Here is a 15,000-nt window from a genome sequence, read left to right as displayed (position 1 = left end):
CCATCTGTTTATATGGGGTACGTTCTACTCTGTAAGCGTTTTATAATCTTTAATCGGAATAGCCATTGTTGCTGCAAGATACAGCAGGCAATCCGATTGACCGTATATATATGGCTGTACAGTATGTGTAATTTCTATTCCGATTGAGGCGTTATTCCTATTCTAATCGGAATAGAAGTGTCCATGTGTGTGTGTGTGTGTGGGCATGTACAGTAGGCCCATCGCTGTGTTTCTGTACTTTTAGATCACCTCCTCTATTTAAGTCTGGGGTTGTGCTTGTAATTCTGACTTTACAAAGATATCCGATTCTCATTCAAGTGATGTGAATCACTTGTATCCACTGATATTCATCAAGACAAGGGAGCACTACACTTCAGTCAGTATCAGCGATTAAGTAAAATGTAACTAATCTCTCAGGAGCAGTTTGTCTTGTACTGCAAATCCGCTGCAACTACGGACCCATACTCAGTAAGATTCTGACATGCTCATTGAGAATGGTTATGTTGGGGATGTTCCCACTTGGTTTTGTTTGCTCAATGATGTTTATTTATTTATTATTTATCCTTTGTTTAACCGCGGTAGTCACATTGAGACAGAGGTCTCTTTTCCAAGTGAGCCCTGACCAAGAATGGCAGTTATGTTTTTGATGGTGCCTCTGGATGATGCTGTATTTGTGTGCTTGACTTGACTCAAGTGTGGTTGGGTGTCATTGTCTGGTGTAGATGTAAGGAGCTCTTTTTCTACTGCTGTAGTAGGTGTGTGTGTGTGTGTGTGTGTGTGTGTGTGTCTGTGTGTGTTTTGCTCGTTCTGCTCATTCTCTGGTCTTTCTTAATCTTTTTTTCTTCCTCCTTACCTTGTCAACAGAATGCACTCAGGAGGAGAGGGAGCCACAAAGACAAGAAATCTGCAACACAGGTGTGTCTTTGTCTGGTGTGTGTGTGAGTACAGTATGTGTGTGTGTGTGTGTGTGTGTGTGTGTGTGTGTGTGTGTGTGTGTGTGTGTGTGTGTGTGTGTGTGTGTGTGTGTGTGTGTGTGTGTGTGTGTGTGTGCATGATTTTGCTCATTTGCTCATTGCATATTTGGGTGTGCAAATGGGGAAACCTACACTCCCAAAAGTTCAATGTTCAATAAATCAATATTTTGTCGCTGTTTCTGTCCTAAGGACACGTTTGAAGGCCTGCAGCTGAGCCGAGGCATGTCTGTTGACCAGCCACTACCATCACACACTAAGACTAATTGATCTTTGAGAGCCCAACCTTTCATCTGCGCTCCTTCAATAAATTATGTCCCAATCACAGAATGCATAGGGAGGGTGGGAAGGAGGGAGGAGAGAGAGAGAGTGTACACAAGCACCTGTGTTTGTGTATGTGTAAATGTGTGAATCAATATGAATAGAAGCAGTTACCTGATAGCAAAATAATAAAAAGAAAAGAATACAAATAATCGTGCAGTTATTTTTATTACATTTAGGACTTTTATATTCATGTCATCATCCTTAGATGTGCCACTTGGTTGGTAAGTTTGCATAGTGCGTGAGGGGCATAGAAATTCTGATTGGTGAGCTTCACAATCTGTCAGGGGAGATTAACTTCTTGTGCCCTGGGCGTGCTCACCAATCAGGGGTGGCACAAATTAAAGAGACATTTGAAATATTGAACCAAATCAATTCACTGACATTCAATAATTACTATCGCAATCACAATTTCTGTCAGAAAAATCGCAATTAGATATTTTCCTCAAATCGTGCAGTCCTTGTGTGTTTGCGCGTGTGTGTGTGTGTGCGTGTGTGTGTGTGTTTCAAAGACACAGCAAAACATCATAGGTGGAATCAAGCACACCGCAGCTGTAGCTGCTGCCTTGACTATGATGCCAGCGAAGAGCAGTGGATATTAAGTGGGATATGTAGTCCACATCATGCTGTTTGATCTCTCAGCTTGGACATGTACAATATCAACACCACGCAAGGGCAGCTATCTCTTTCTCTCTCTCTCTCTCTCTCTCTCTCTCTCTCTCTCTCTCTCTCTCTCTCTCTCTGTCTCTCATTCTCTACAGCGGGATTAGTAAAGCATTTTACTACATCATCCATACTGGCCTTTTGTAGTATTCAGCCAGTGTGCATTATTATGCTCATATGCACATTTGTGTTGTCAGACATACTCCAATACAGCATGTATCTCTGTCTTTTCTTTCTCTCTTTCTCTCTCTCTCTCTGTTTAATCCTGTAATGCTCTATTGGCAAAACAATTACATGAAAATCAAAATGAGAAGCCAGGATTAATTTTGTAATCACAACATAATAACCCTCTGCCCTCCTCCTGTCAATCTATCCTTTCATCATCACTCTCTTTCCCTCTCTCTTTATCCCTCTCTCCCTCTCCCTTATTGTATGTCATGCTTTCTCCATCATTCTTTCTCTTGTTTTTCCTTCCTTTGCTACTGTCTCTGTCTTTCATACCCTCTCCGCCCCTCTCCTCTTTTCTCCATTGGTCTCTCTCTACCTCTCTCTCTCTTTCTGTTTCCCTCTCTTTTTTCTGTCCACCCTCTTCTGTCCTACTATCTTGGTCCCTTTCTCTTACTCTCTCATGCTCTCTTTCCATCTTTCCCTCTTCCTCCCTTCCTCCCTTGCTCTCTGCTGCTCCCTCTCTATCCCTCTCTCTCTCCCTTCCTCCCTCTCTCTCTCCGGCTCTCTTTCTCTTCCTCCCTCTTTCCCTCCCTTTCTCTCTCTCTCTGCCTCATACTCCCTCTCCATCCCTCTCTCTCTCCCTCCCTCTCTCTCTCCCTCCCTCCCTCTCTCTCTTCTTCTCTCTCTCCATCTCTCTCTTCCTCCCTCTCTCCCTCCCTTTCTCTCTCCCTCCATCTCTCTTCCTCCCTTCCTCTCTCTCTCCCTCTCGTAGGAGGACAGTGCAGACCTGCGTTGCCAGCTGCAGTTTGCTAAGGAGGAGTCGGCGCTGATGCGTAAGAAGATGGCCCGGCTGGGCCGCGAGCGAGACGAGCTGGAGCAGGACCTGCAGAAGTACAAGAGCGTCTACGGCGACATGGACAGCCCCGTGGCCCCCAGCGAGGCCCCGAGCGGCGGCGGGGGGCCCCACAGCACGCGCGAGGCCGAGCTGAGGCTACGGCTGCGTCTGGTGGAGGAGGAGGCCAACATCCTGGGCCGCAAGCTGGTGGAGCTGGAGGTGGAGAGTCGCGGCCTGCGCGCCGAGAACGAGGACCTTCGGGCGCAGTGCGAGCGCGACTGGGCCGAGCGTGGGCCGGCGCTGGGCGGGGGAGGGGGCGGTGGGGGCGGAAGCGGGCCGGCGTCGCCGTACGAGTCGGTCGGGGAGCTCCGGCGCCACCTGCAGTTCGTTGAGGAGGAGGCGGAACTGCTGCGGCGCTCCATCGCCGAGATGGAGGACCACAACCGGCAGCTGACCACCGAGCTCAGTCGCTTCAAGTTTGGGCCCGGAGACGGCGATGGGGGGGAAGGCGCGGGTCAGACGGGGGAGGGGGCGGCGGACATCACGATGGGCAGCGTGGCGGCACTTCAGGAGGAGCTGAAGGCGGCGCGGCTGCAGATCAACGAGCTCTCGGGGAAGGTTCTCAAGCTGCAGTACGAGAACCGCGTGCTTGTGTCCAACGCGCAACGCTACGACCTCGCCTCACACCTGAGTCCGGCCACCGTTGAGGTGCACGCCCCCCACGCTGCCGTAACCATGGCGACGGCACTGCGGGAGGAGGAAGAGGAGGACGAGGAGGACGAGGAGGAAGAGGTTGGCCAGGCCCTCCTGCTGCAGCCCAAGCGTGAAGGCCCGGTGGGCGGCGAGAGCGACTCGGAGGAGGTGGTGGAACGCTCGGTCACCTCAGGACTGGGCAGCAGCAGTGGTGGCGGAGGCGGAGGAGCAGGGGGGTTGGGCCTCAAGCCGTGGGAGGCTGACCTGATTGGCCAGCGGCGTCGTGCGGAGGAGGGGCTCCGGCGGGAGGCGGAGCGTCTGGGCCGCAGCGTGGACCGCCTCATCGCCGACACGGACAGCCTAATCCACGAGGGCGTGGCCGTGGTGGTCACGGCAGCGTCAGAGAGTTCTGAAGAGTGCGAGTCGACGACGGTCGTGCCGGCGGGTGAGGTCAAGCAGGACGAGGCGGTGCTGGAGACGGTCAGCGCGCGCATGAAGGCCTTCAGGGCCGAGCTACAGGGCTTTATGGAAAGAGTGGAGCGCCTCGGTGACGGTCAGCGGGAGCCTGACCTGTCACCCCTGCCGCACCTCACCGAGTCCAGCAGCTTCCTTTCCACCGGGACCTCTCTGTCCCGAGACTCACCCATCGGCACCCTGGGGAGGGACCTGCTCGCTGACCTCCAGGTAAAGCCTCATTACTGTCCCTCTTCTTCCTCTTTGGTGTTTTCAGTTCTACCAGTTTCCTGCTGTCTGCCAAAAGCTCCTCCCTCTCTTTTCTGTTTCTGATGCAACTGCTTCCTGATTCTGGATGCGTGCGTGTCCACCCCGCCCACCAGGCTTAAAGGGCCAATAGGGACATTTCTGCCTTTTTAACTTTAATTGAACCTTTCAGTTTTACTTTGAAGGACAATAACTAAGTATAAGTTAGTCTAGGAGCATGTCCCTTATTGAAATAAACCGTAGTTACTGAGAACCAGACAGGCAGAGCGAGTTAATATGGAGGATGAGGGATGGTGTTTTTACCAGCGGATCCATGAGGCCAGATTGGTGGACTATAGCAATGCCATTATTCAGTCCGTCAGCTGTAACACTGAACAGTGAGCAATGGAGAAAAGCATAGAATAGTGACTGTTGAGATCTGCGTTGTCCCTGACAGCATGGCTCGGGTAGGTGTGGACCTCGTCTGGGTGTAATGTGATATGGAGCTGGTGTGCTGTAGGACTCACGTCCCAATGAAAATAATGACTAAGATCATATAAAGAGTAAAGGGCTTTAAAGTGATGGTTCGGAGTAATTTCACCCTAGGGTCCTTTGCACCATGACCCCGAGCCAAACACCCTCCCAGAACCTTTTTTCCCTTGGTCGAACCCTGGTCGAGTAGCACTGTCAGAAACTAATGACGTTCTGCAGTCGTGATGGAACCAACTTTTATCTCGTAAATTACCCCACTAATAATGCCCTGAATGGTACGAAACTTCTGCAGTAGTACAACTATGACCTTTAGTCCAATAACGAGGCATTAGAAAGTTTGTAAGTGCACCAGGAGTTTATTTAAATAAGACTTGCCTGATTATCTGCTACTATACCGCTGCGTCGACGTTTCTTCCGTGATTTAGGAAAAGCCCGTAAAAGTCCTGGCAGGAAGCATGCATAAGGATGTAGATCCAGGAATGCACTAATATTTTGTTCGTAGTCCAGTTTGCAACAATTATTAGTTAACACTAAGTTGTAAACACTTCGGAAAAAAAATATTAAAAACTGGATATACCAAAAAACTTTGATGTAATCGCTTCCTGCAAGGACTTTTACGGGCTTTTCCCAAATCACGGAAGAAACATCGACGCAGTGGTATAGTAGCAGATAATCAGGCAAGTTACTACTCGACCAGGGTTCGACCAAGGGAAAAAAGGTTCTGGGAGGGTGTTTGGCTCGGGGTCATGGTGCAAAGGACCCTAGGGTGAAATTACTACAAACCATCGCTTTAAGTTCTTTATTTCGGTCTTACTTTTATAGAGATATTCAGATAAAGGGTGCAATAGAATGGAAGGTATAATCCTGTAAAGATGTATTCAGAAAGACTCGATGATGTTCCATCTATATCATGTCATGCTTCATGATTTGGTTGTCGCCGTTCATGGAGTCTGCTCAACGCCGTTCTGACAAATCCACAAATCTTTCAGTTTATTATCCACCCATCCTGCACCCTGATTTAAAACCATTCATATCCACCCACCACGAGATACCGTACCAGCTGCACAGAGAAGGCTGGAGGTCTGCCTGCACAAGGCCCAGGTCTCACAGGAGGTCTACCCTGCCCTGCCCTGCCCTGTCCTGACCTCACAGGGAGGCTAGGTTTGTCACTTTCTCCACTCCGTCTGGTGTTGACCTGTTGACCTTTGATCAGCACGACTCATGTTTCCTTTAGAGAGAGAAAGAGTGGGGGAGAGAGAGGAGGGAGGCACAGCGGACAAGGGCAGTTGGGATGAAGGTACGTTCTCGAGGGGTGCCCGTGGCCTTGCGTGTGGCATCGACTCTCATGCCCCTCTGATATGCTGCCCAGCCCTGTCCACTGGGCATCCGCACCGACCCACTCCCCCACACCCCCACCAGCAACAGTGAGCCACCACCACCCCATCCTGCCCCACACTTGCTTAGAGCCCTGACCCCACTCCCAGTCTACCTGCCCCAGTGCCTCCCTCCATCCCTACACACACACACACACATACACCTTCCTCTTCATTCCGACCTTCACACACTCTGTGCTTCCACTGCCTGCTTTGCGAGTGTAAGCAATGCGTGTGTGTGATTGTTTTTTTGGATTGTAAGGGGTGTGTATCTGTGTGTGTGTGTGTGTGTGTGTGTGTGTGTGTAGGGGAAGGGGAGGTTGGGGAAATGGTTGTGGCTACTCCATATGTGTGTGTGTGTGTGTGTGTGTGTGTGTGGCTATGGCCGGATCCCTTTGCATGGCTTCAGCTATCCTTGAGTGTTCATAGCATCTGGAGAAAGTGCCTGCCCCTAATTTAAGATGGTCGCCTCCATCTTCTTCAGTTATGTCTGTCCGTCACCCTCTCTGCTCAGTCAGTCACAGTCCATGATATCATGGCCATCACATCCAGCTCTGCAACTGCCATTTTGGCTCTTTTGACCGTGGTTACCCTGGTTGTATGGCTGAGGTAGTTCTGTGCTGTGCAACTGTTTGGTGGTGAGTGATATCCCTCCCTTTTGACATAGTAATCGTAGTAGCCATGGCCTACTGGCTAGGGCTTTGGGCTTGGAACCGAAGGGTTGCAGGTTCGATCCCCAACCAATAGGAAAAATGTGGGCGGGGGAAGTGGTTGAGCAAGGCACCTAACCCCTCACTGCTCCCCGAGCGCCACTGTAGCAAGGCAGCTTACCTAGTGTGTGCTTCACCTCACTGTGTGTTCACTGTGTGCTCTGTGTGTTCCCTAATTCAAAGATGGGATAAATGCAGAGACCAAATTCCTTGTATACGCAAGTGTACTTGGCCTATAAACCTGATTTACTAAAGCTATTAGCCCATTCCCCAGGCCTTGGTGTGCTGTCATATCTATGATCAAAGTGAGCGAGGCTGGTTTCTCCATGTTGTCGTTTCAGATGGCATTTAAATTAGTGTTTTTAAAGGCATCTCTTGATTGTTTGCCATTCTATAATCAGCAGGCTAGATTATTGACTGTCACTGTTGCTTGACAGTGGATGAAAGCCATAAACCGAAATTTGGCCTATCGTAAGAATTCCCCATGTCTTTGTTTACCCTTCTAGAACCATTATTTTTAAGTCACCTTTCCTTGGCAGTGGATGAAAGCCTTTTTGCCTAAATTTCAATGTCAAATTTTGGCATTATCATAATAATTCCTAGTGTTCCTCTCACACAACTGGGCATTCAAAATGCTTAGAATGTCCAGGAAATGGATGTAATTCCCTTAGCAGGCACTGCTAAAAATGTCCCCATTGTTAGATTGTAAGTCACTTTGGTCAAAGACATCCGCTGAATTAATTAGATATTAATGAAAATGGACGCTCTGTGTGGAGCACAGTGTGCCCTGACTGTGACTCTGAGGGAACCTGCCATCTGCCCAACTCCTCCTCCCCACTCCCACAATGCCCTTCTTCTGAGCAGCGTCTGAAGGAAACACGAGTCACAATCCTGCACAACTCAGCCCAGACGACACCATATGCAGACAGCCCCCCTCGCAAACAACTATTTCGGCCAAGGCTGCCCTTTCCAATCCTAGTACTATGGTCTGACCAGAGAATAGCACCTGCTACAATTTGCTCAGGAGGCATTTGTTCCTGTAAAGAAATATATCTCCTCCTGGTCCTGTCTTCAGCTGACATGGTTTGGCTTCATCAATCGCTTGGATGGTTTAAGGCTAACCTACACTGCCCACATAAATGCTGCAGCCTTTCTAGTTATTAAATACTCGTGGATTGCAATCTCTGTTAGAGAACTGATCTTCAATTGTAGTGTGAACTATCTTTGTATGTGCATACATACAACAAGTGCATGGCAATGTGACTCTATGGGCATGCATTTTAAAATACGTGTTGAGCAAGCTTGTCAGGCTAGCATATCAAGCTAGCACATTATGTTATCTTGTTAAGTTAGCGAGTTCAAACTAGCCCTTTAGTAGCATCTGACTTTGGTATGTACCTGGCCCTGACCTGGCCCAGATGAGGGCCAGAATTGGGCTGGGCTCAGGGATGAGTCAGCTGCCACTGGGGGCATGTGTGGTTGGCACTAGCATTAGCCGCTGCGCTCGCTGGAGGTTAATTTGACTCATGTATCCCTCATTGCATGCGCTTCATAACCAGTGTTTTGCATTCTTTTCTCCTCCCTCCCCTCCCTCCCTCTCTCTTTTTCTCCTCTTTGTGTTCCTCCCTCCTTCCCTCGTTTCTTGTCGTTCGTCTCTCCCTTCATCTCTCCATCCAGACGGTCCAGCCCATGGTGTTGTTCCTCCTTGTTGTCATTCTTTCCTCGTCCTTGTCCTATGCCACCATTTTTAAGTTGGTCTTCCTCTTTGCCCTTTTCTTTGTGCTCTAGCTTCATGCGGTCCATCCGTCTCTTCCTCTTTCGCACACACTTTCCTTCATGTGCCATTTTGCCCTTCGCTTATGTCTGTGTGTAGCGTTTTAGCCTTTTCCTCTTTTGCCTTTTCTGCTCTACTCATGTTGCCTGGTTTTTGTATGGGTTGTGTGTTTTTGTTGTGTGTGCGTGTGTGTGTGTGTGTGTTTGTGTATGTTGTACGTGTGTGTATGTATATACTGCCACCCCTCCCTCCCTTACTCGTCTTTTGTGCGTCTTTTGAGTTAGTTCACCAATCAATCCCACCATGCATCTCTCTCCCCCAACCCCCCACCCCCCTCACCATCATGCCCTACTCCCTCCACCTTGTCCACACCCTTTGACCCACCACCTCCCACCCCAACACCCCACTCCTTCCCCATCCTGACTCCCCCACGACCCCCACCCCCCCCACTCACAGTCCGGGCAGGGTGAGGAGCGCCCCCTCCAGTGGTGCCTGGGCCTGGTAGGGGGGTGCTGGAGAGAGGCGGCCGCCCCAGGCTCCGCCAGGCGCAGGGGAACCCCGGGACACGCTAGAGGCGGCAGGCCGCAGGGGGTGAGAGGAGCGGAGGTCAGTAGCGCAGCGTCTTTCTTCTCTCCTTCTCCCAACTAAGGCAAACAAGGGAGGGAGGGAGGGAGGGGTGCTTTTAAAATGAGGGAGGAGGGGACAAGATGGCTGACAAGGGCCTCTACTTTTCTACAATGATGATGAAAGGAAACCTTTAGGTGTTGCTTTTGTTTTGGGATGGAGAAAGGGGGTGGTATTTTTTTTCCCCCTAGCTGTATTTGGAGAATCTGCAGCCATTTTGGTTTGTTGCTGTTGATGGCTTCAAGAGCGGCAATGATAATCCTCCTGTACAAATGGCCTGTCATACTATGTGAAGACTGAACAAAGAAACAACACGGCAGTGTCAGATAGCATTTTTATATGCTGTCAACAACATGTAAACCAGCATTTCAAACGGATTACAGAGAGAGAGAGAGGGAGAAAGAGAGGGAGAGGGGATTAAGATCATGATGGCAGCGTAGCCTAGCGCTCGCTAACTGAGCAGGGCGGATTCTCATTTCATTCTCTGGGTTGAAGTCTTTTTTTATTGTTATTATTGTTATTATTGCAGTTATTTCACTGTCACCTTGATCCACTCCCACAATCACCACAGTTTATTTTAAAATATTTAATTTTGCCATAAAACAAGCTGTCTTGTGTTTAGCACATTTACCAACCAGTGTTTTGTGAACATTCATCCCCAGGCAACCCTCAGGACGTTCTTATCACATACACATTCTCAGCGTGTTGTAAATGCATGATGTGTGTGTGTTTTGTGCTCCCTGTGTGTGTGTCCTCAAGTGCCATTGACAAGGTAAAGTCCTGACACTCAAAACAAACTCCAGGTTCTCCACATTCAAGAAGTAAAAGTCAAATGAGGTCTTCCTGAACCGGCAGAGCAGGGTGATAGCTGCAACACAGTCATGGACTCTTGGATTCTTAGCCTGTATGTCTCTGTGTGAATATATGAATGCTATTCTTCACCTCAGAGCCAGACTATTGATATTGAAGGACAAACATTTCCAATTTAGACAATATACCCATTTTGGTCCCTCTTTGCATCACGTGTCCATATTACAGGGCTCATAGAATTAACAGTATCTGGGTATCATGTATATGTATTCTTCATATGTATTCATATTCTTAATCCAATGTTTATTATGGAACAAGATCTTATATAAGACTTCTATCATAGGGACATCTATTATTCTTTTGTATAAGGACTAGACACATGAAATGGGGATTACAATGTTGTTTTTCTTTGAAGCTATGGTATGATCCACCTGTAACATTTACAAAGCATCATGGGAAGGAGAGCATGAGGCCAGGGTTGTTTTAGGGAGTAATTTGCAAGTATAGCATATGCATGCAGGCCTCCCAGTCTCACCCCTAAAGCTGATGCTACGCAACAACCCTGCAATCCGCTGCCTTTGCTTACTTCAGCTCCTTCCTCGTTTGATTTGAAGTATCGCTGTTTAAACCTCACACACTTAGATCCCCCAGGGGGATGCAATGGGGGGGGGGGGGGGGGAATGAGCCTTGAGGAAAAAACAGGAGCTACATTAAAGTTTCATCGGCCAAAACAAAGTAACGGGGGAAACCCCTGGGAGGAAACGGAACCGCCTGCCGACTGTCGCTTCCGTACATGGCTGATGGTTCTCTTCTGCGTCCCCACACCAGCCAGGGTTCTGACAGAAAGAGAGAGAGAGAGAGAGAGAGAGAGAGATGATGGGAGAGGCTGAGATGGAAATACTCTGACTGGAAAACACATTTTACCCTTATGGCGCTTTGATTATTATTGATTTTGAGTAGCTGAGTGGTGCTTCCAGTCACGCTGTATCGTACACGACCCAGCCCAACAGGACACCACCCAGGCAGGAACCAACAGCTGACTCTCCAGTGCATCTCCAGTATGGTGCAGATGCCCCCTGAGGGGACGTACTTGTTCCCTAATTCTGTTCTAAGACAGCTGTGACAGACAGCTGTTTTGTAGAGAAGACTTGCACTCTAACTGTGTCAGATGTCTAGGCTTGGACAGACAGATAGATACACAAGCAAACAGACAAAATGTGTAAGGCATCTGGTAGTTTAATATGAATGACACACTATCAAGCTCTACTAGCTCTCGCTGTAATGATGTGGTTATATCATTGCAGCTCAGTTTGGGTCAGTGTGTGATGTCATCAGCTGACTAAACTACCTCTAATTGCTATTACGGTCTGAATAGCATTCTACAATTTATTATTTTTTACATTGAGATGTGTAAGAGTGCAACTGATGCTCTTTCAGCTCAGCTGCTAGAGACAACACTGGTCTTACCAGAGGATTGGCACACAACCTGTAACCGCCCCCCCCCCCCCCCTCTTTCGATGGTTGAAGTGTCTACTAAAAGCTTTAAATACCAAGCATGTGGAGTAGATATTGGCTAATTAGAATGTATCACTTTGGACAACAGTGTCTGTTAAGAGAGTCTTTGAAGTGAGTATAGGTCTCTGAGAATGCCAGAATCACTGGCATTCTCAGAGACCTATACTCACTTCATAGACTCACTTAACAGACACTGTTGTCCAAAGTGCTATCGGAACCCTGGCCAGGTTCTGAGAGTAATCCATGGTGTTCTGTGCTAGCGGAACCCTGGCCAGGTTCTGAGAGTAACCCATGGTGTTCTGTGCTAGCGGAACCCTGGCCAGGTTCTGAGAATAACCCATGGTGTTCTGTGCTAGCGGTTGGACCCTGGCCAGGTTCTGAGAGTAATCCATGGTGTTCTGTGTGGTGTGGTCCAGATCCGAGACCCGTCTGCCCCTGAGGTCACATCTCCAGCTTGGGAATTCCAGTTCCGTTTGAGACCCGGTCAGGAGGACCGTGAGAACCTGACAGGACCAGTCACTCAGGTAATCATTTAAGCTACGTTCACATATCCGATGATTCGTTGGTGATTTTATCTACAGGGTCAAGTTTTCTCATTTGGATGAGACTTGCCTATGAGGGTGTGGCAGCCATGGATGGGTGTGGTCACATCCTTATAGCAACCCTAAAGAGTCTTATGCCCTTAAAATAACCTTTCCAAAATCATTCAGATAAACTCTTAATAGGGTGAACGGTACTTCTTCCACATCACTTGCAATAGGATTAAGCAAGTTGCTAGTCCGGGTGAGAACACTGAACTCCTCCCACCATTAGTCAGCTGGTAGCTAGAGGCAGCCAGCGAGCGATGTGCATAGAGTAAGCCTACAAACAAGGACAACACATGTTTGATCATGAAAAGTTGCAGATTCCTCTGTTTATGTTCGTAAGCCAAGTAATTCAAGTAGTCAGCAGTTTAGCCAGTGGGTTAGCTAATGTTATGTCTGTCTACTGGCTTCGACAGCTAGTATGCTAGTTACTATTCTTATTCTGATTCTTATTTGTGTGGGTGTTTGTGTGTGTGTGTGTGTGTTTGTGTGTGTGTGTGTGTGTGTGTGTGTGGGTGTGTGTGTGTGTGTTTGTGTGTGTGTGTCTGTGTGTGTGTGTGTGTGTGTGTGTGTGTGTTTGTGTGTGTGTGTGTGTGTGTGTGTGTGTGTGTGTGTGTGTGGCCTCCCCGAATGGGCGTGGCTGCAGCAGGAGGCGCGGCGTGGCCTGGAGCTGCAGGGTCTGCAGACGCACGAGGCGCCGTGGCCGCAGGAGAGGGCGCTGTTGCAGCAGGAGGTGCGGCTCTTCCGCCACCACACCGTCGTCCTCTACATGAAGCTGCGCTGGATCCTTACCCACTGGAGGCTCGGCCGCAGGGCTGAGGCCGGAGAGGAGGGCGCCCACGAAGAGGTCAGAGCCAACATGGCCGATTACACATGTCTCATAGCAGGGGTAGGAAACTGCACAGGAGCCAGAGCCAGAATGGAGAACTGTCAAGAGTTGAGGATGACGAGTGAGAACCAACATAGCTGATGTCAGATGTAGGAAACTGCACAGGAGCCAGAGCGAGGATGGCTAACTGTCGAGAGTTGAGGATGATGAGTGAGAACCAACATAGCTGATGTCAGATGTAGGAAACTGCACAGGAGCCAGAGCGAGGATGGCTAACTGTCGAGAGTTGAGGATGATGAGTGAGAAGCAACTTAGCTGATTACAGATTCCAGGCACAGGTGTAGGAAACTGCACAGTAGCCAGAGCCAGAATGGCTAACCATGGAGACTTAAGGATGGGTGAGTGCCAGCAGAGACACAGAGGCAGAAGCGCTGTACATATACTGTACATGACTTCACAGGTGTGCAGAAGTAGCAAACTAGTGCAGAGCCAGGATGCTGGCAATAGAGAACTATGTGTACTGAGTAATATCCAACATAGTTGACCATGGAGAGACAGGATTTACATAATCTCAGTGTAGTCAGAGCCAGAATGCCACTCATGAAATGTTGAGACTGTTGAGATGCCAATATGGCTTGTCACACCGGCTTACTCTACAAATTGATTAAACAGTAAGTACAAATTGGTGTTACTGTAGGCTATCCTCGGCCTGAAAGGTTCTGACAGTGGCTTTAAGGGTTATCCTTATGCCTCATCATCAAAGTCTTATCAAAATGGGGGAGCTGGCGCAGCAGTATTGGCAGGGTTTATTGTTTATTTTTTATAGGATCCCCATTAGCTGGGGCATGAGTCCCAGCTATTCTTCCTGGGGTCCGACAGTACAAACAGATAATAATTTGGTTAAAAATTCATTACATCAGACTTACAAACCTAGGTTAAAAATTCATTACATCAGACCTACAAACCTTCACATGGTTCGCAAGACTCCATATATATAAGTATAGAGTGTACATACATTCATACATACATAAACAAAATATGTAAAACCTACTAAATACTCTTACATGCACCCACTAATTACTGTTCAGATCACAGCTGTTCCTATGTATGGTTGACTAAGATGCTTTTTCATGTGTTTTTTTGAAAGTAGATTTTTTATTTATCTTAGTTAAGAAAGTTGTTAGCAGCTTGTTCCATGCTACAATTACTCTGTATCTGACTGTTCGTTGAAATGAGTTGGTGTTGGCTTTAGGTACAGTAAATCGCCCACACACCAGGGTCTCACACCATATATGGCCATAGTACCCACCAGTGGCCAGAGGCCTGAGGTCCTATCCTGAACGCACTCTCTATCTCTCTGTCCCACTTGCTTCTTATCTACTAGGCTAGCAAAGGCTATAGCAAAAAAAACAATCTGGAAATACACAGAATCGGTGTCCAAATTCAGGGTCAAAAGATACTGCCAAGAGTCTTGAGTCAGCAAATTGTGAGTAAAGTTCAGCAGTAGTATGAACCAAAGATTTTAGAACAGATCTATCTTGCTCTGTTCTAGAATATTTGGTATGAACCAAAGTGTCTTCACCATAAGACACCTGCTGTACTTAAAGGCAGCTGTTTTTTTTAATACAGTATTGATGAAGTCAAGGTCTCCTGTCAATAGCCACATGTATTCCCTCATACAGCAGCCAATTACCTATAAATGAAACTGTATTGATTTGATATCCAGAATGAAATGTTGCAAAGCTTTCAATTTCACAGTCCACCAATACCACTGTCCCTGGTGACCACATACATGTGACTGGAGGGACAATGATAAAGTGTGGACTGTGTTCAGGGTGACCCCAGTGAAGAAAATGGCTCAGACAACTCTCACGCTCATGATTTGTACCGGTACATTGACAGTATTATGTGTGGCTGTATTGTGTTACTGGTGGCCAAG

General features: G+C 48.1%; 1 protein-coding gene across 3 annotated transcripts in view; it reads left to right on the top strand.

Moving 5' to 3' along the window:
- LOC143134438 (microtubule cross-linking factor 1-like) overlaps positions 1-15,000 on the top strand; it is a 66,138-nt gene that overhangs the window by 33,102 nt on the left and 18,036 nt on the right. For 2 of the 3 annotated variants that reach the window (XM_076294843.1, XM_076294845.1), the window contains exons 4-8: positions 865-915; positions 2,896-4,335; positions 9,156-9,305; positions 12,065-12,172; positions 12,879-13,079. In XM_076294843.1, coding sequence (XP_076150958.1) covers positions 865-915; positions 2,896-4,335; positions 9,156-9,305; positions 12,065-12,172; positions 12,879-13,079 — 1,950 coding nt within the window. The remainder of the gene's footprint in view (positions 1-864; positions 916-2,895; positions 4,336-9,155; positions 9,306-12,064; positions 12,173-12,878; positions 13,080-15,000) is intronic. The other variant, XM_076294844.1, reaches the window with a different exon arrangement.

The sequence above is a fragment of the Alosa pseudoharengus genome, unplaced genomic scaffold (genome assembly GCF_046254945.1).
Source record: "Alosa pseudoharengus isolate Yale_2024_CS ecotype anadromous, Long Island Sound unplaced genomic scaffold, YU_APseudo_1.1 YU_APseudo_1.1_scf_2, whole genome shotgun sequence".
NCBI lineage: Eukaryota > Metazoa > Chordata > Actinopteri > Clupeiformes > Clupeidae > Alosa > Alosa pseudoharengus.
The sequence above is the reverse complement of the archived record's forward strand: the minus strand, read 5'-3'. Positions and strand labels throughout refer to the sequence as shown.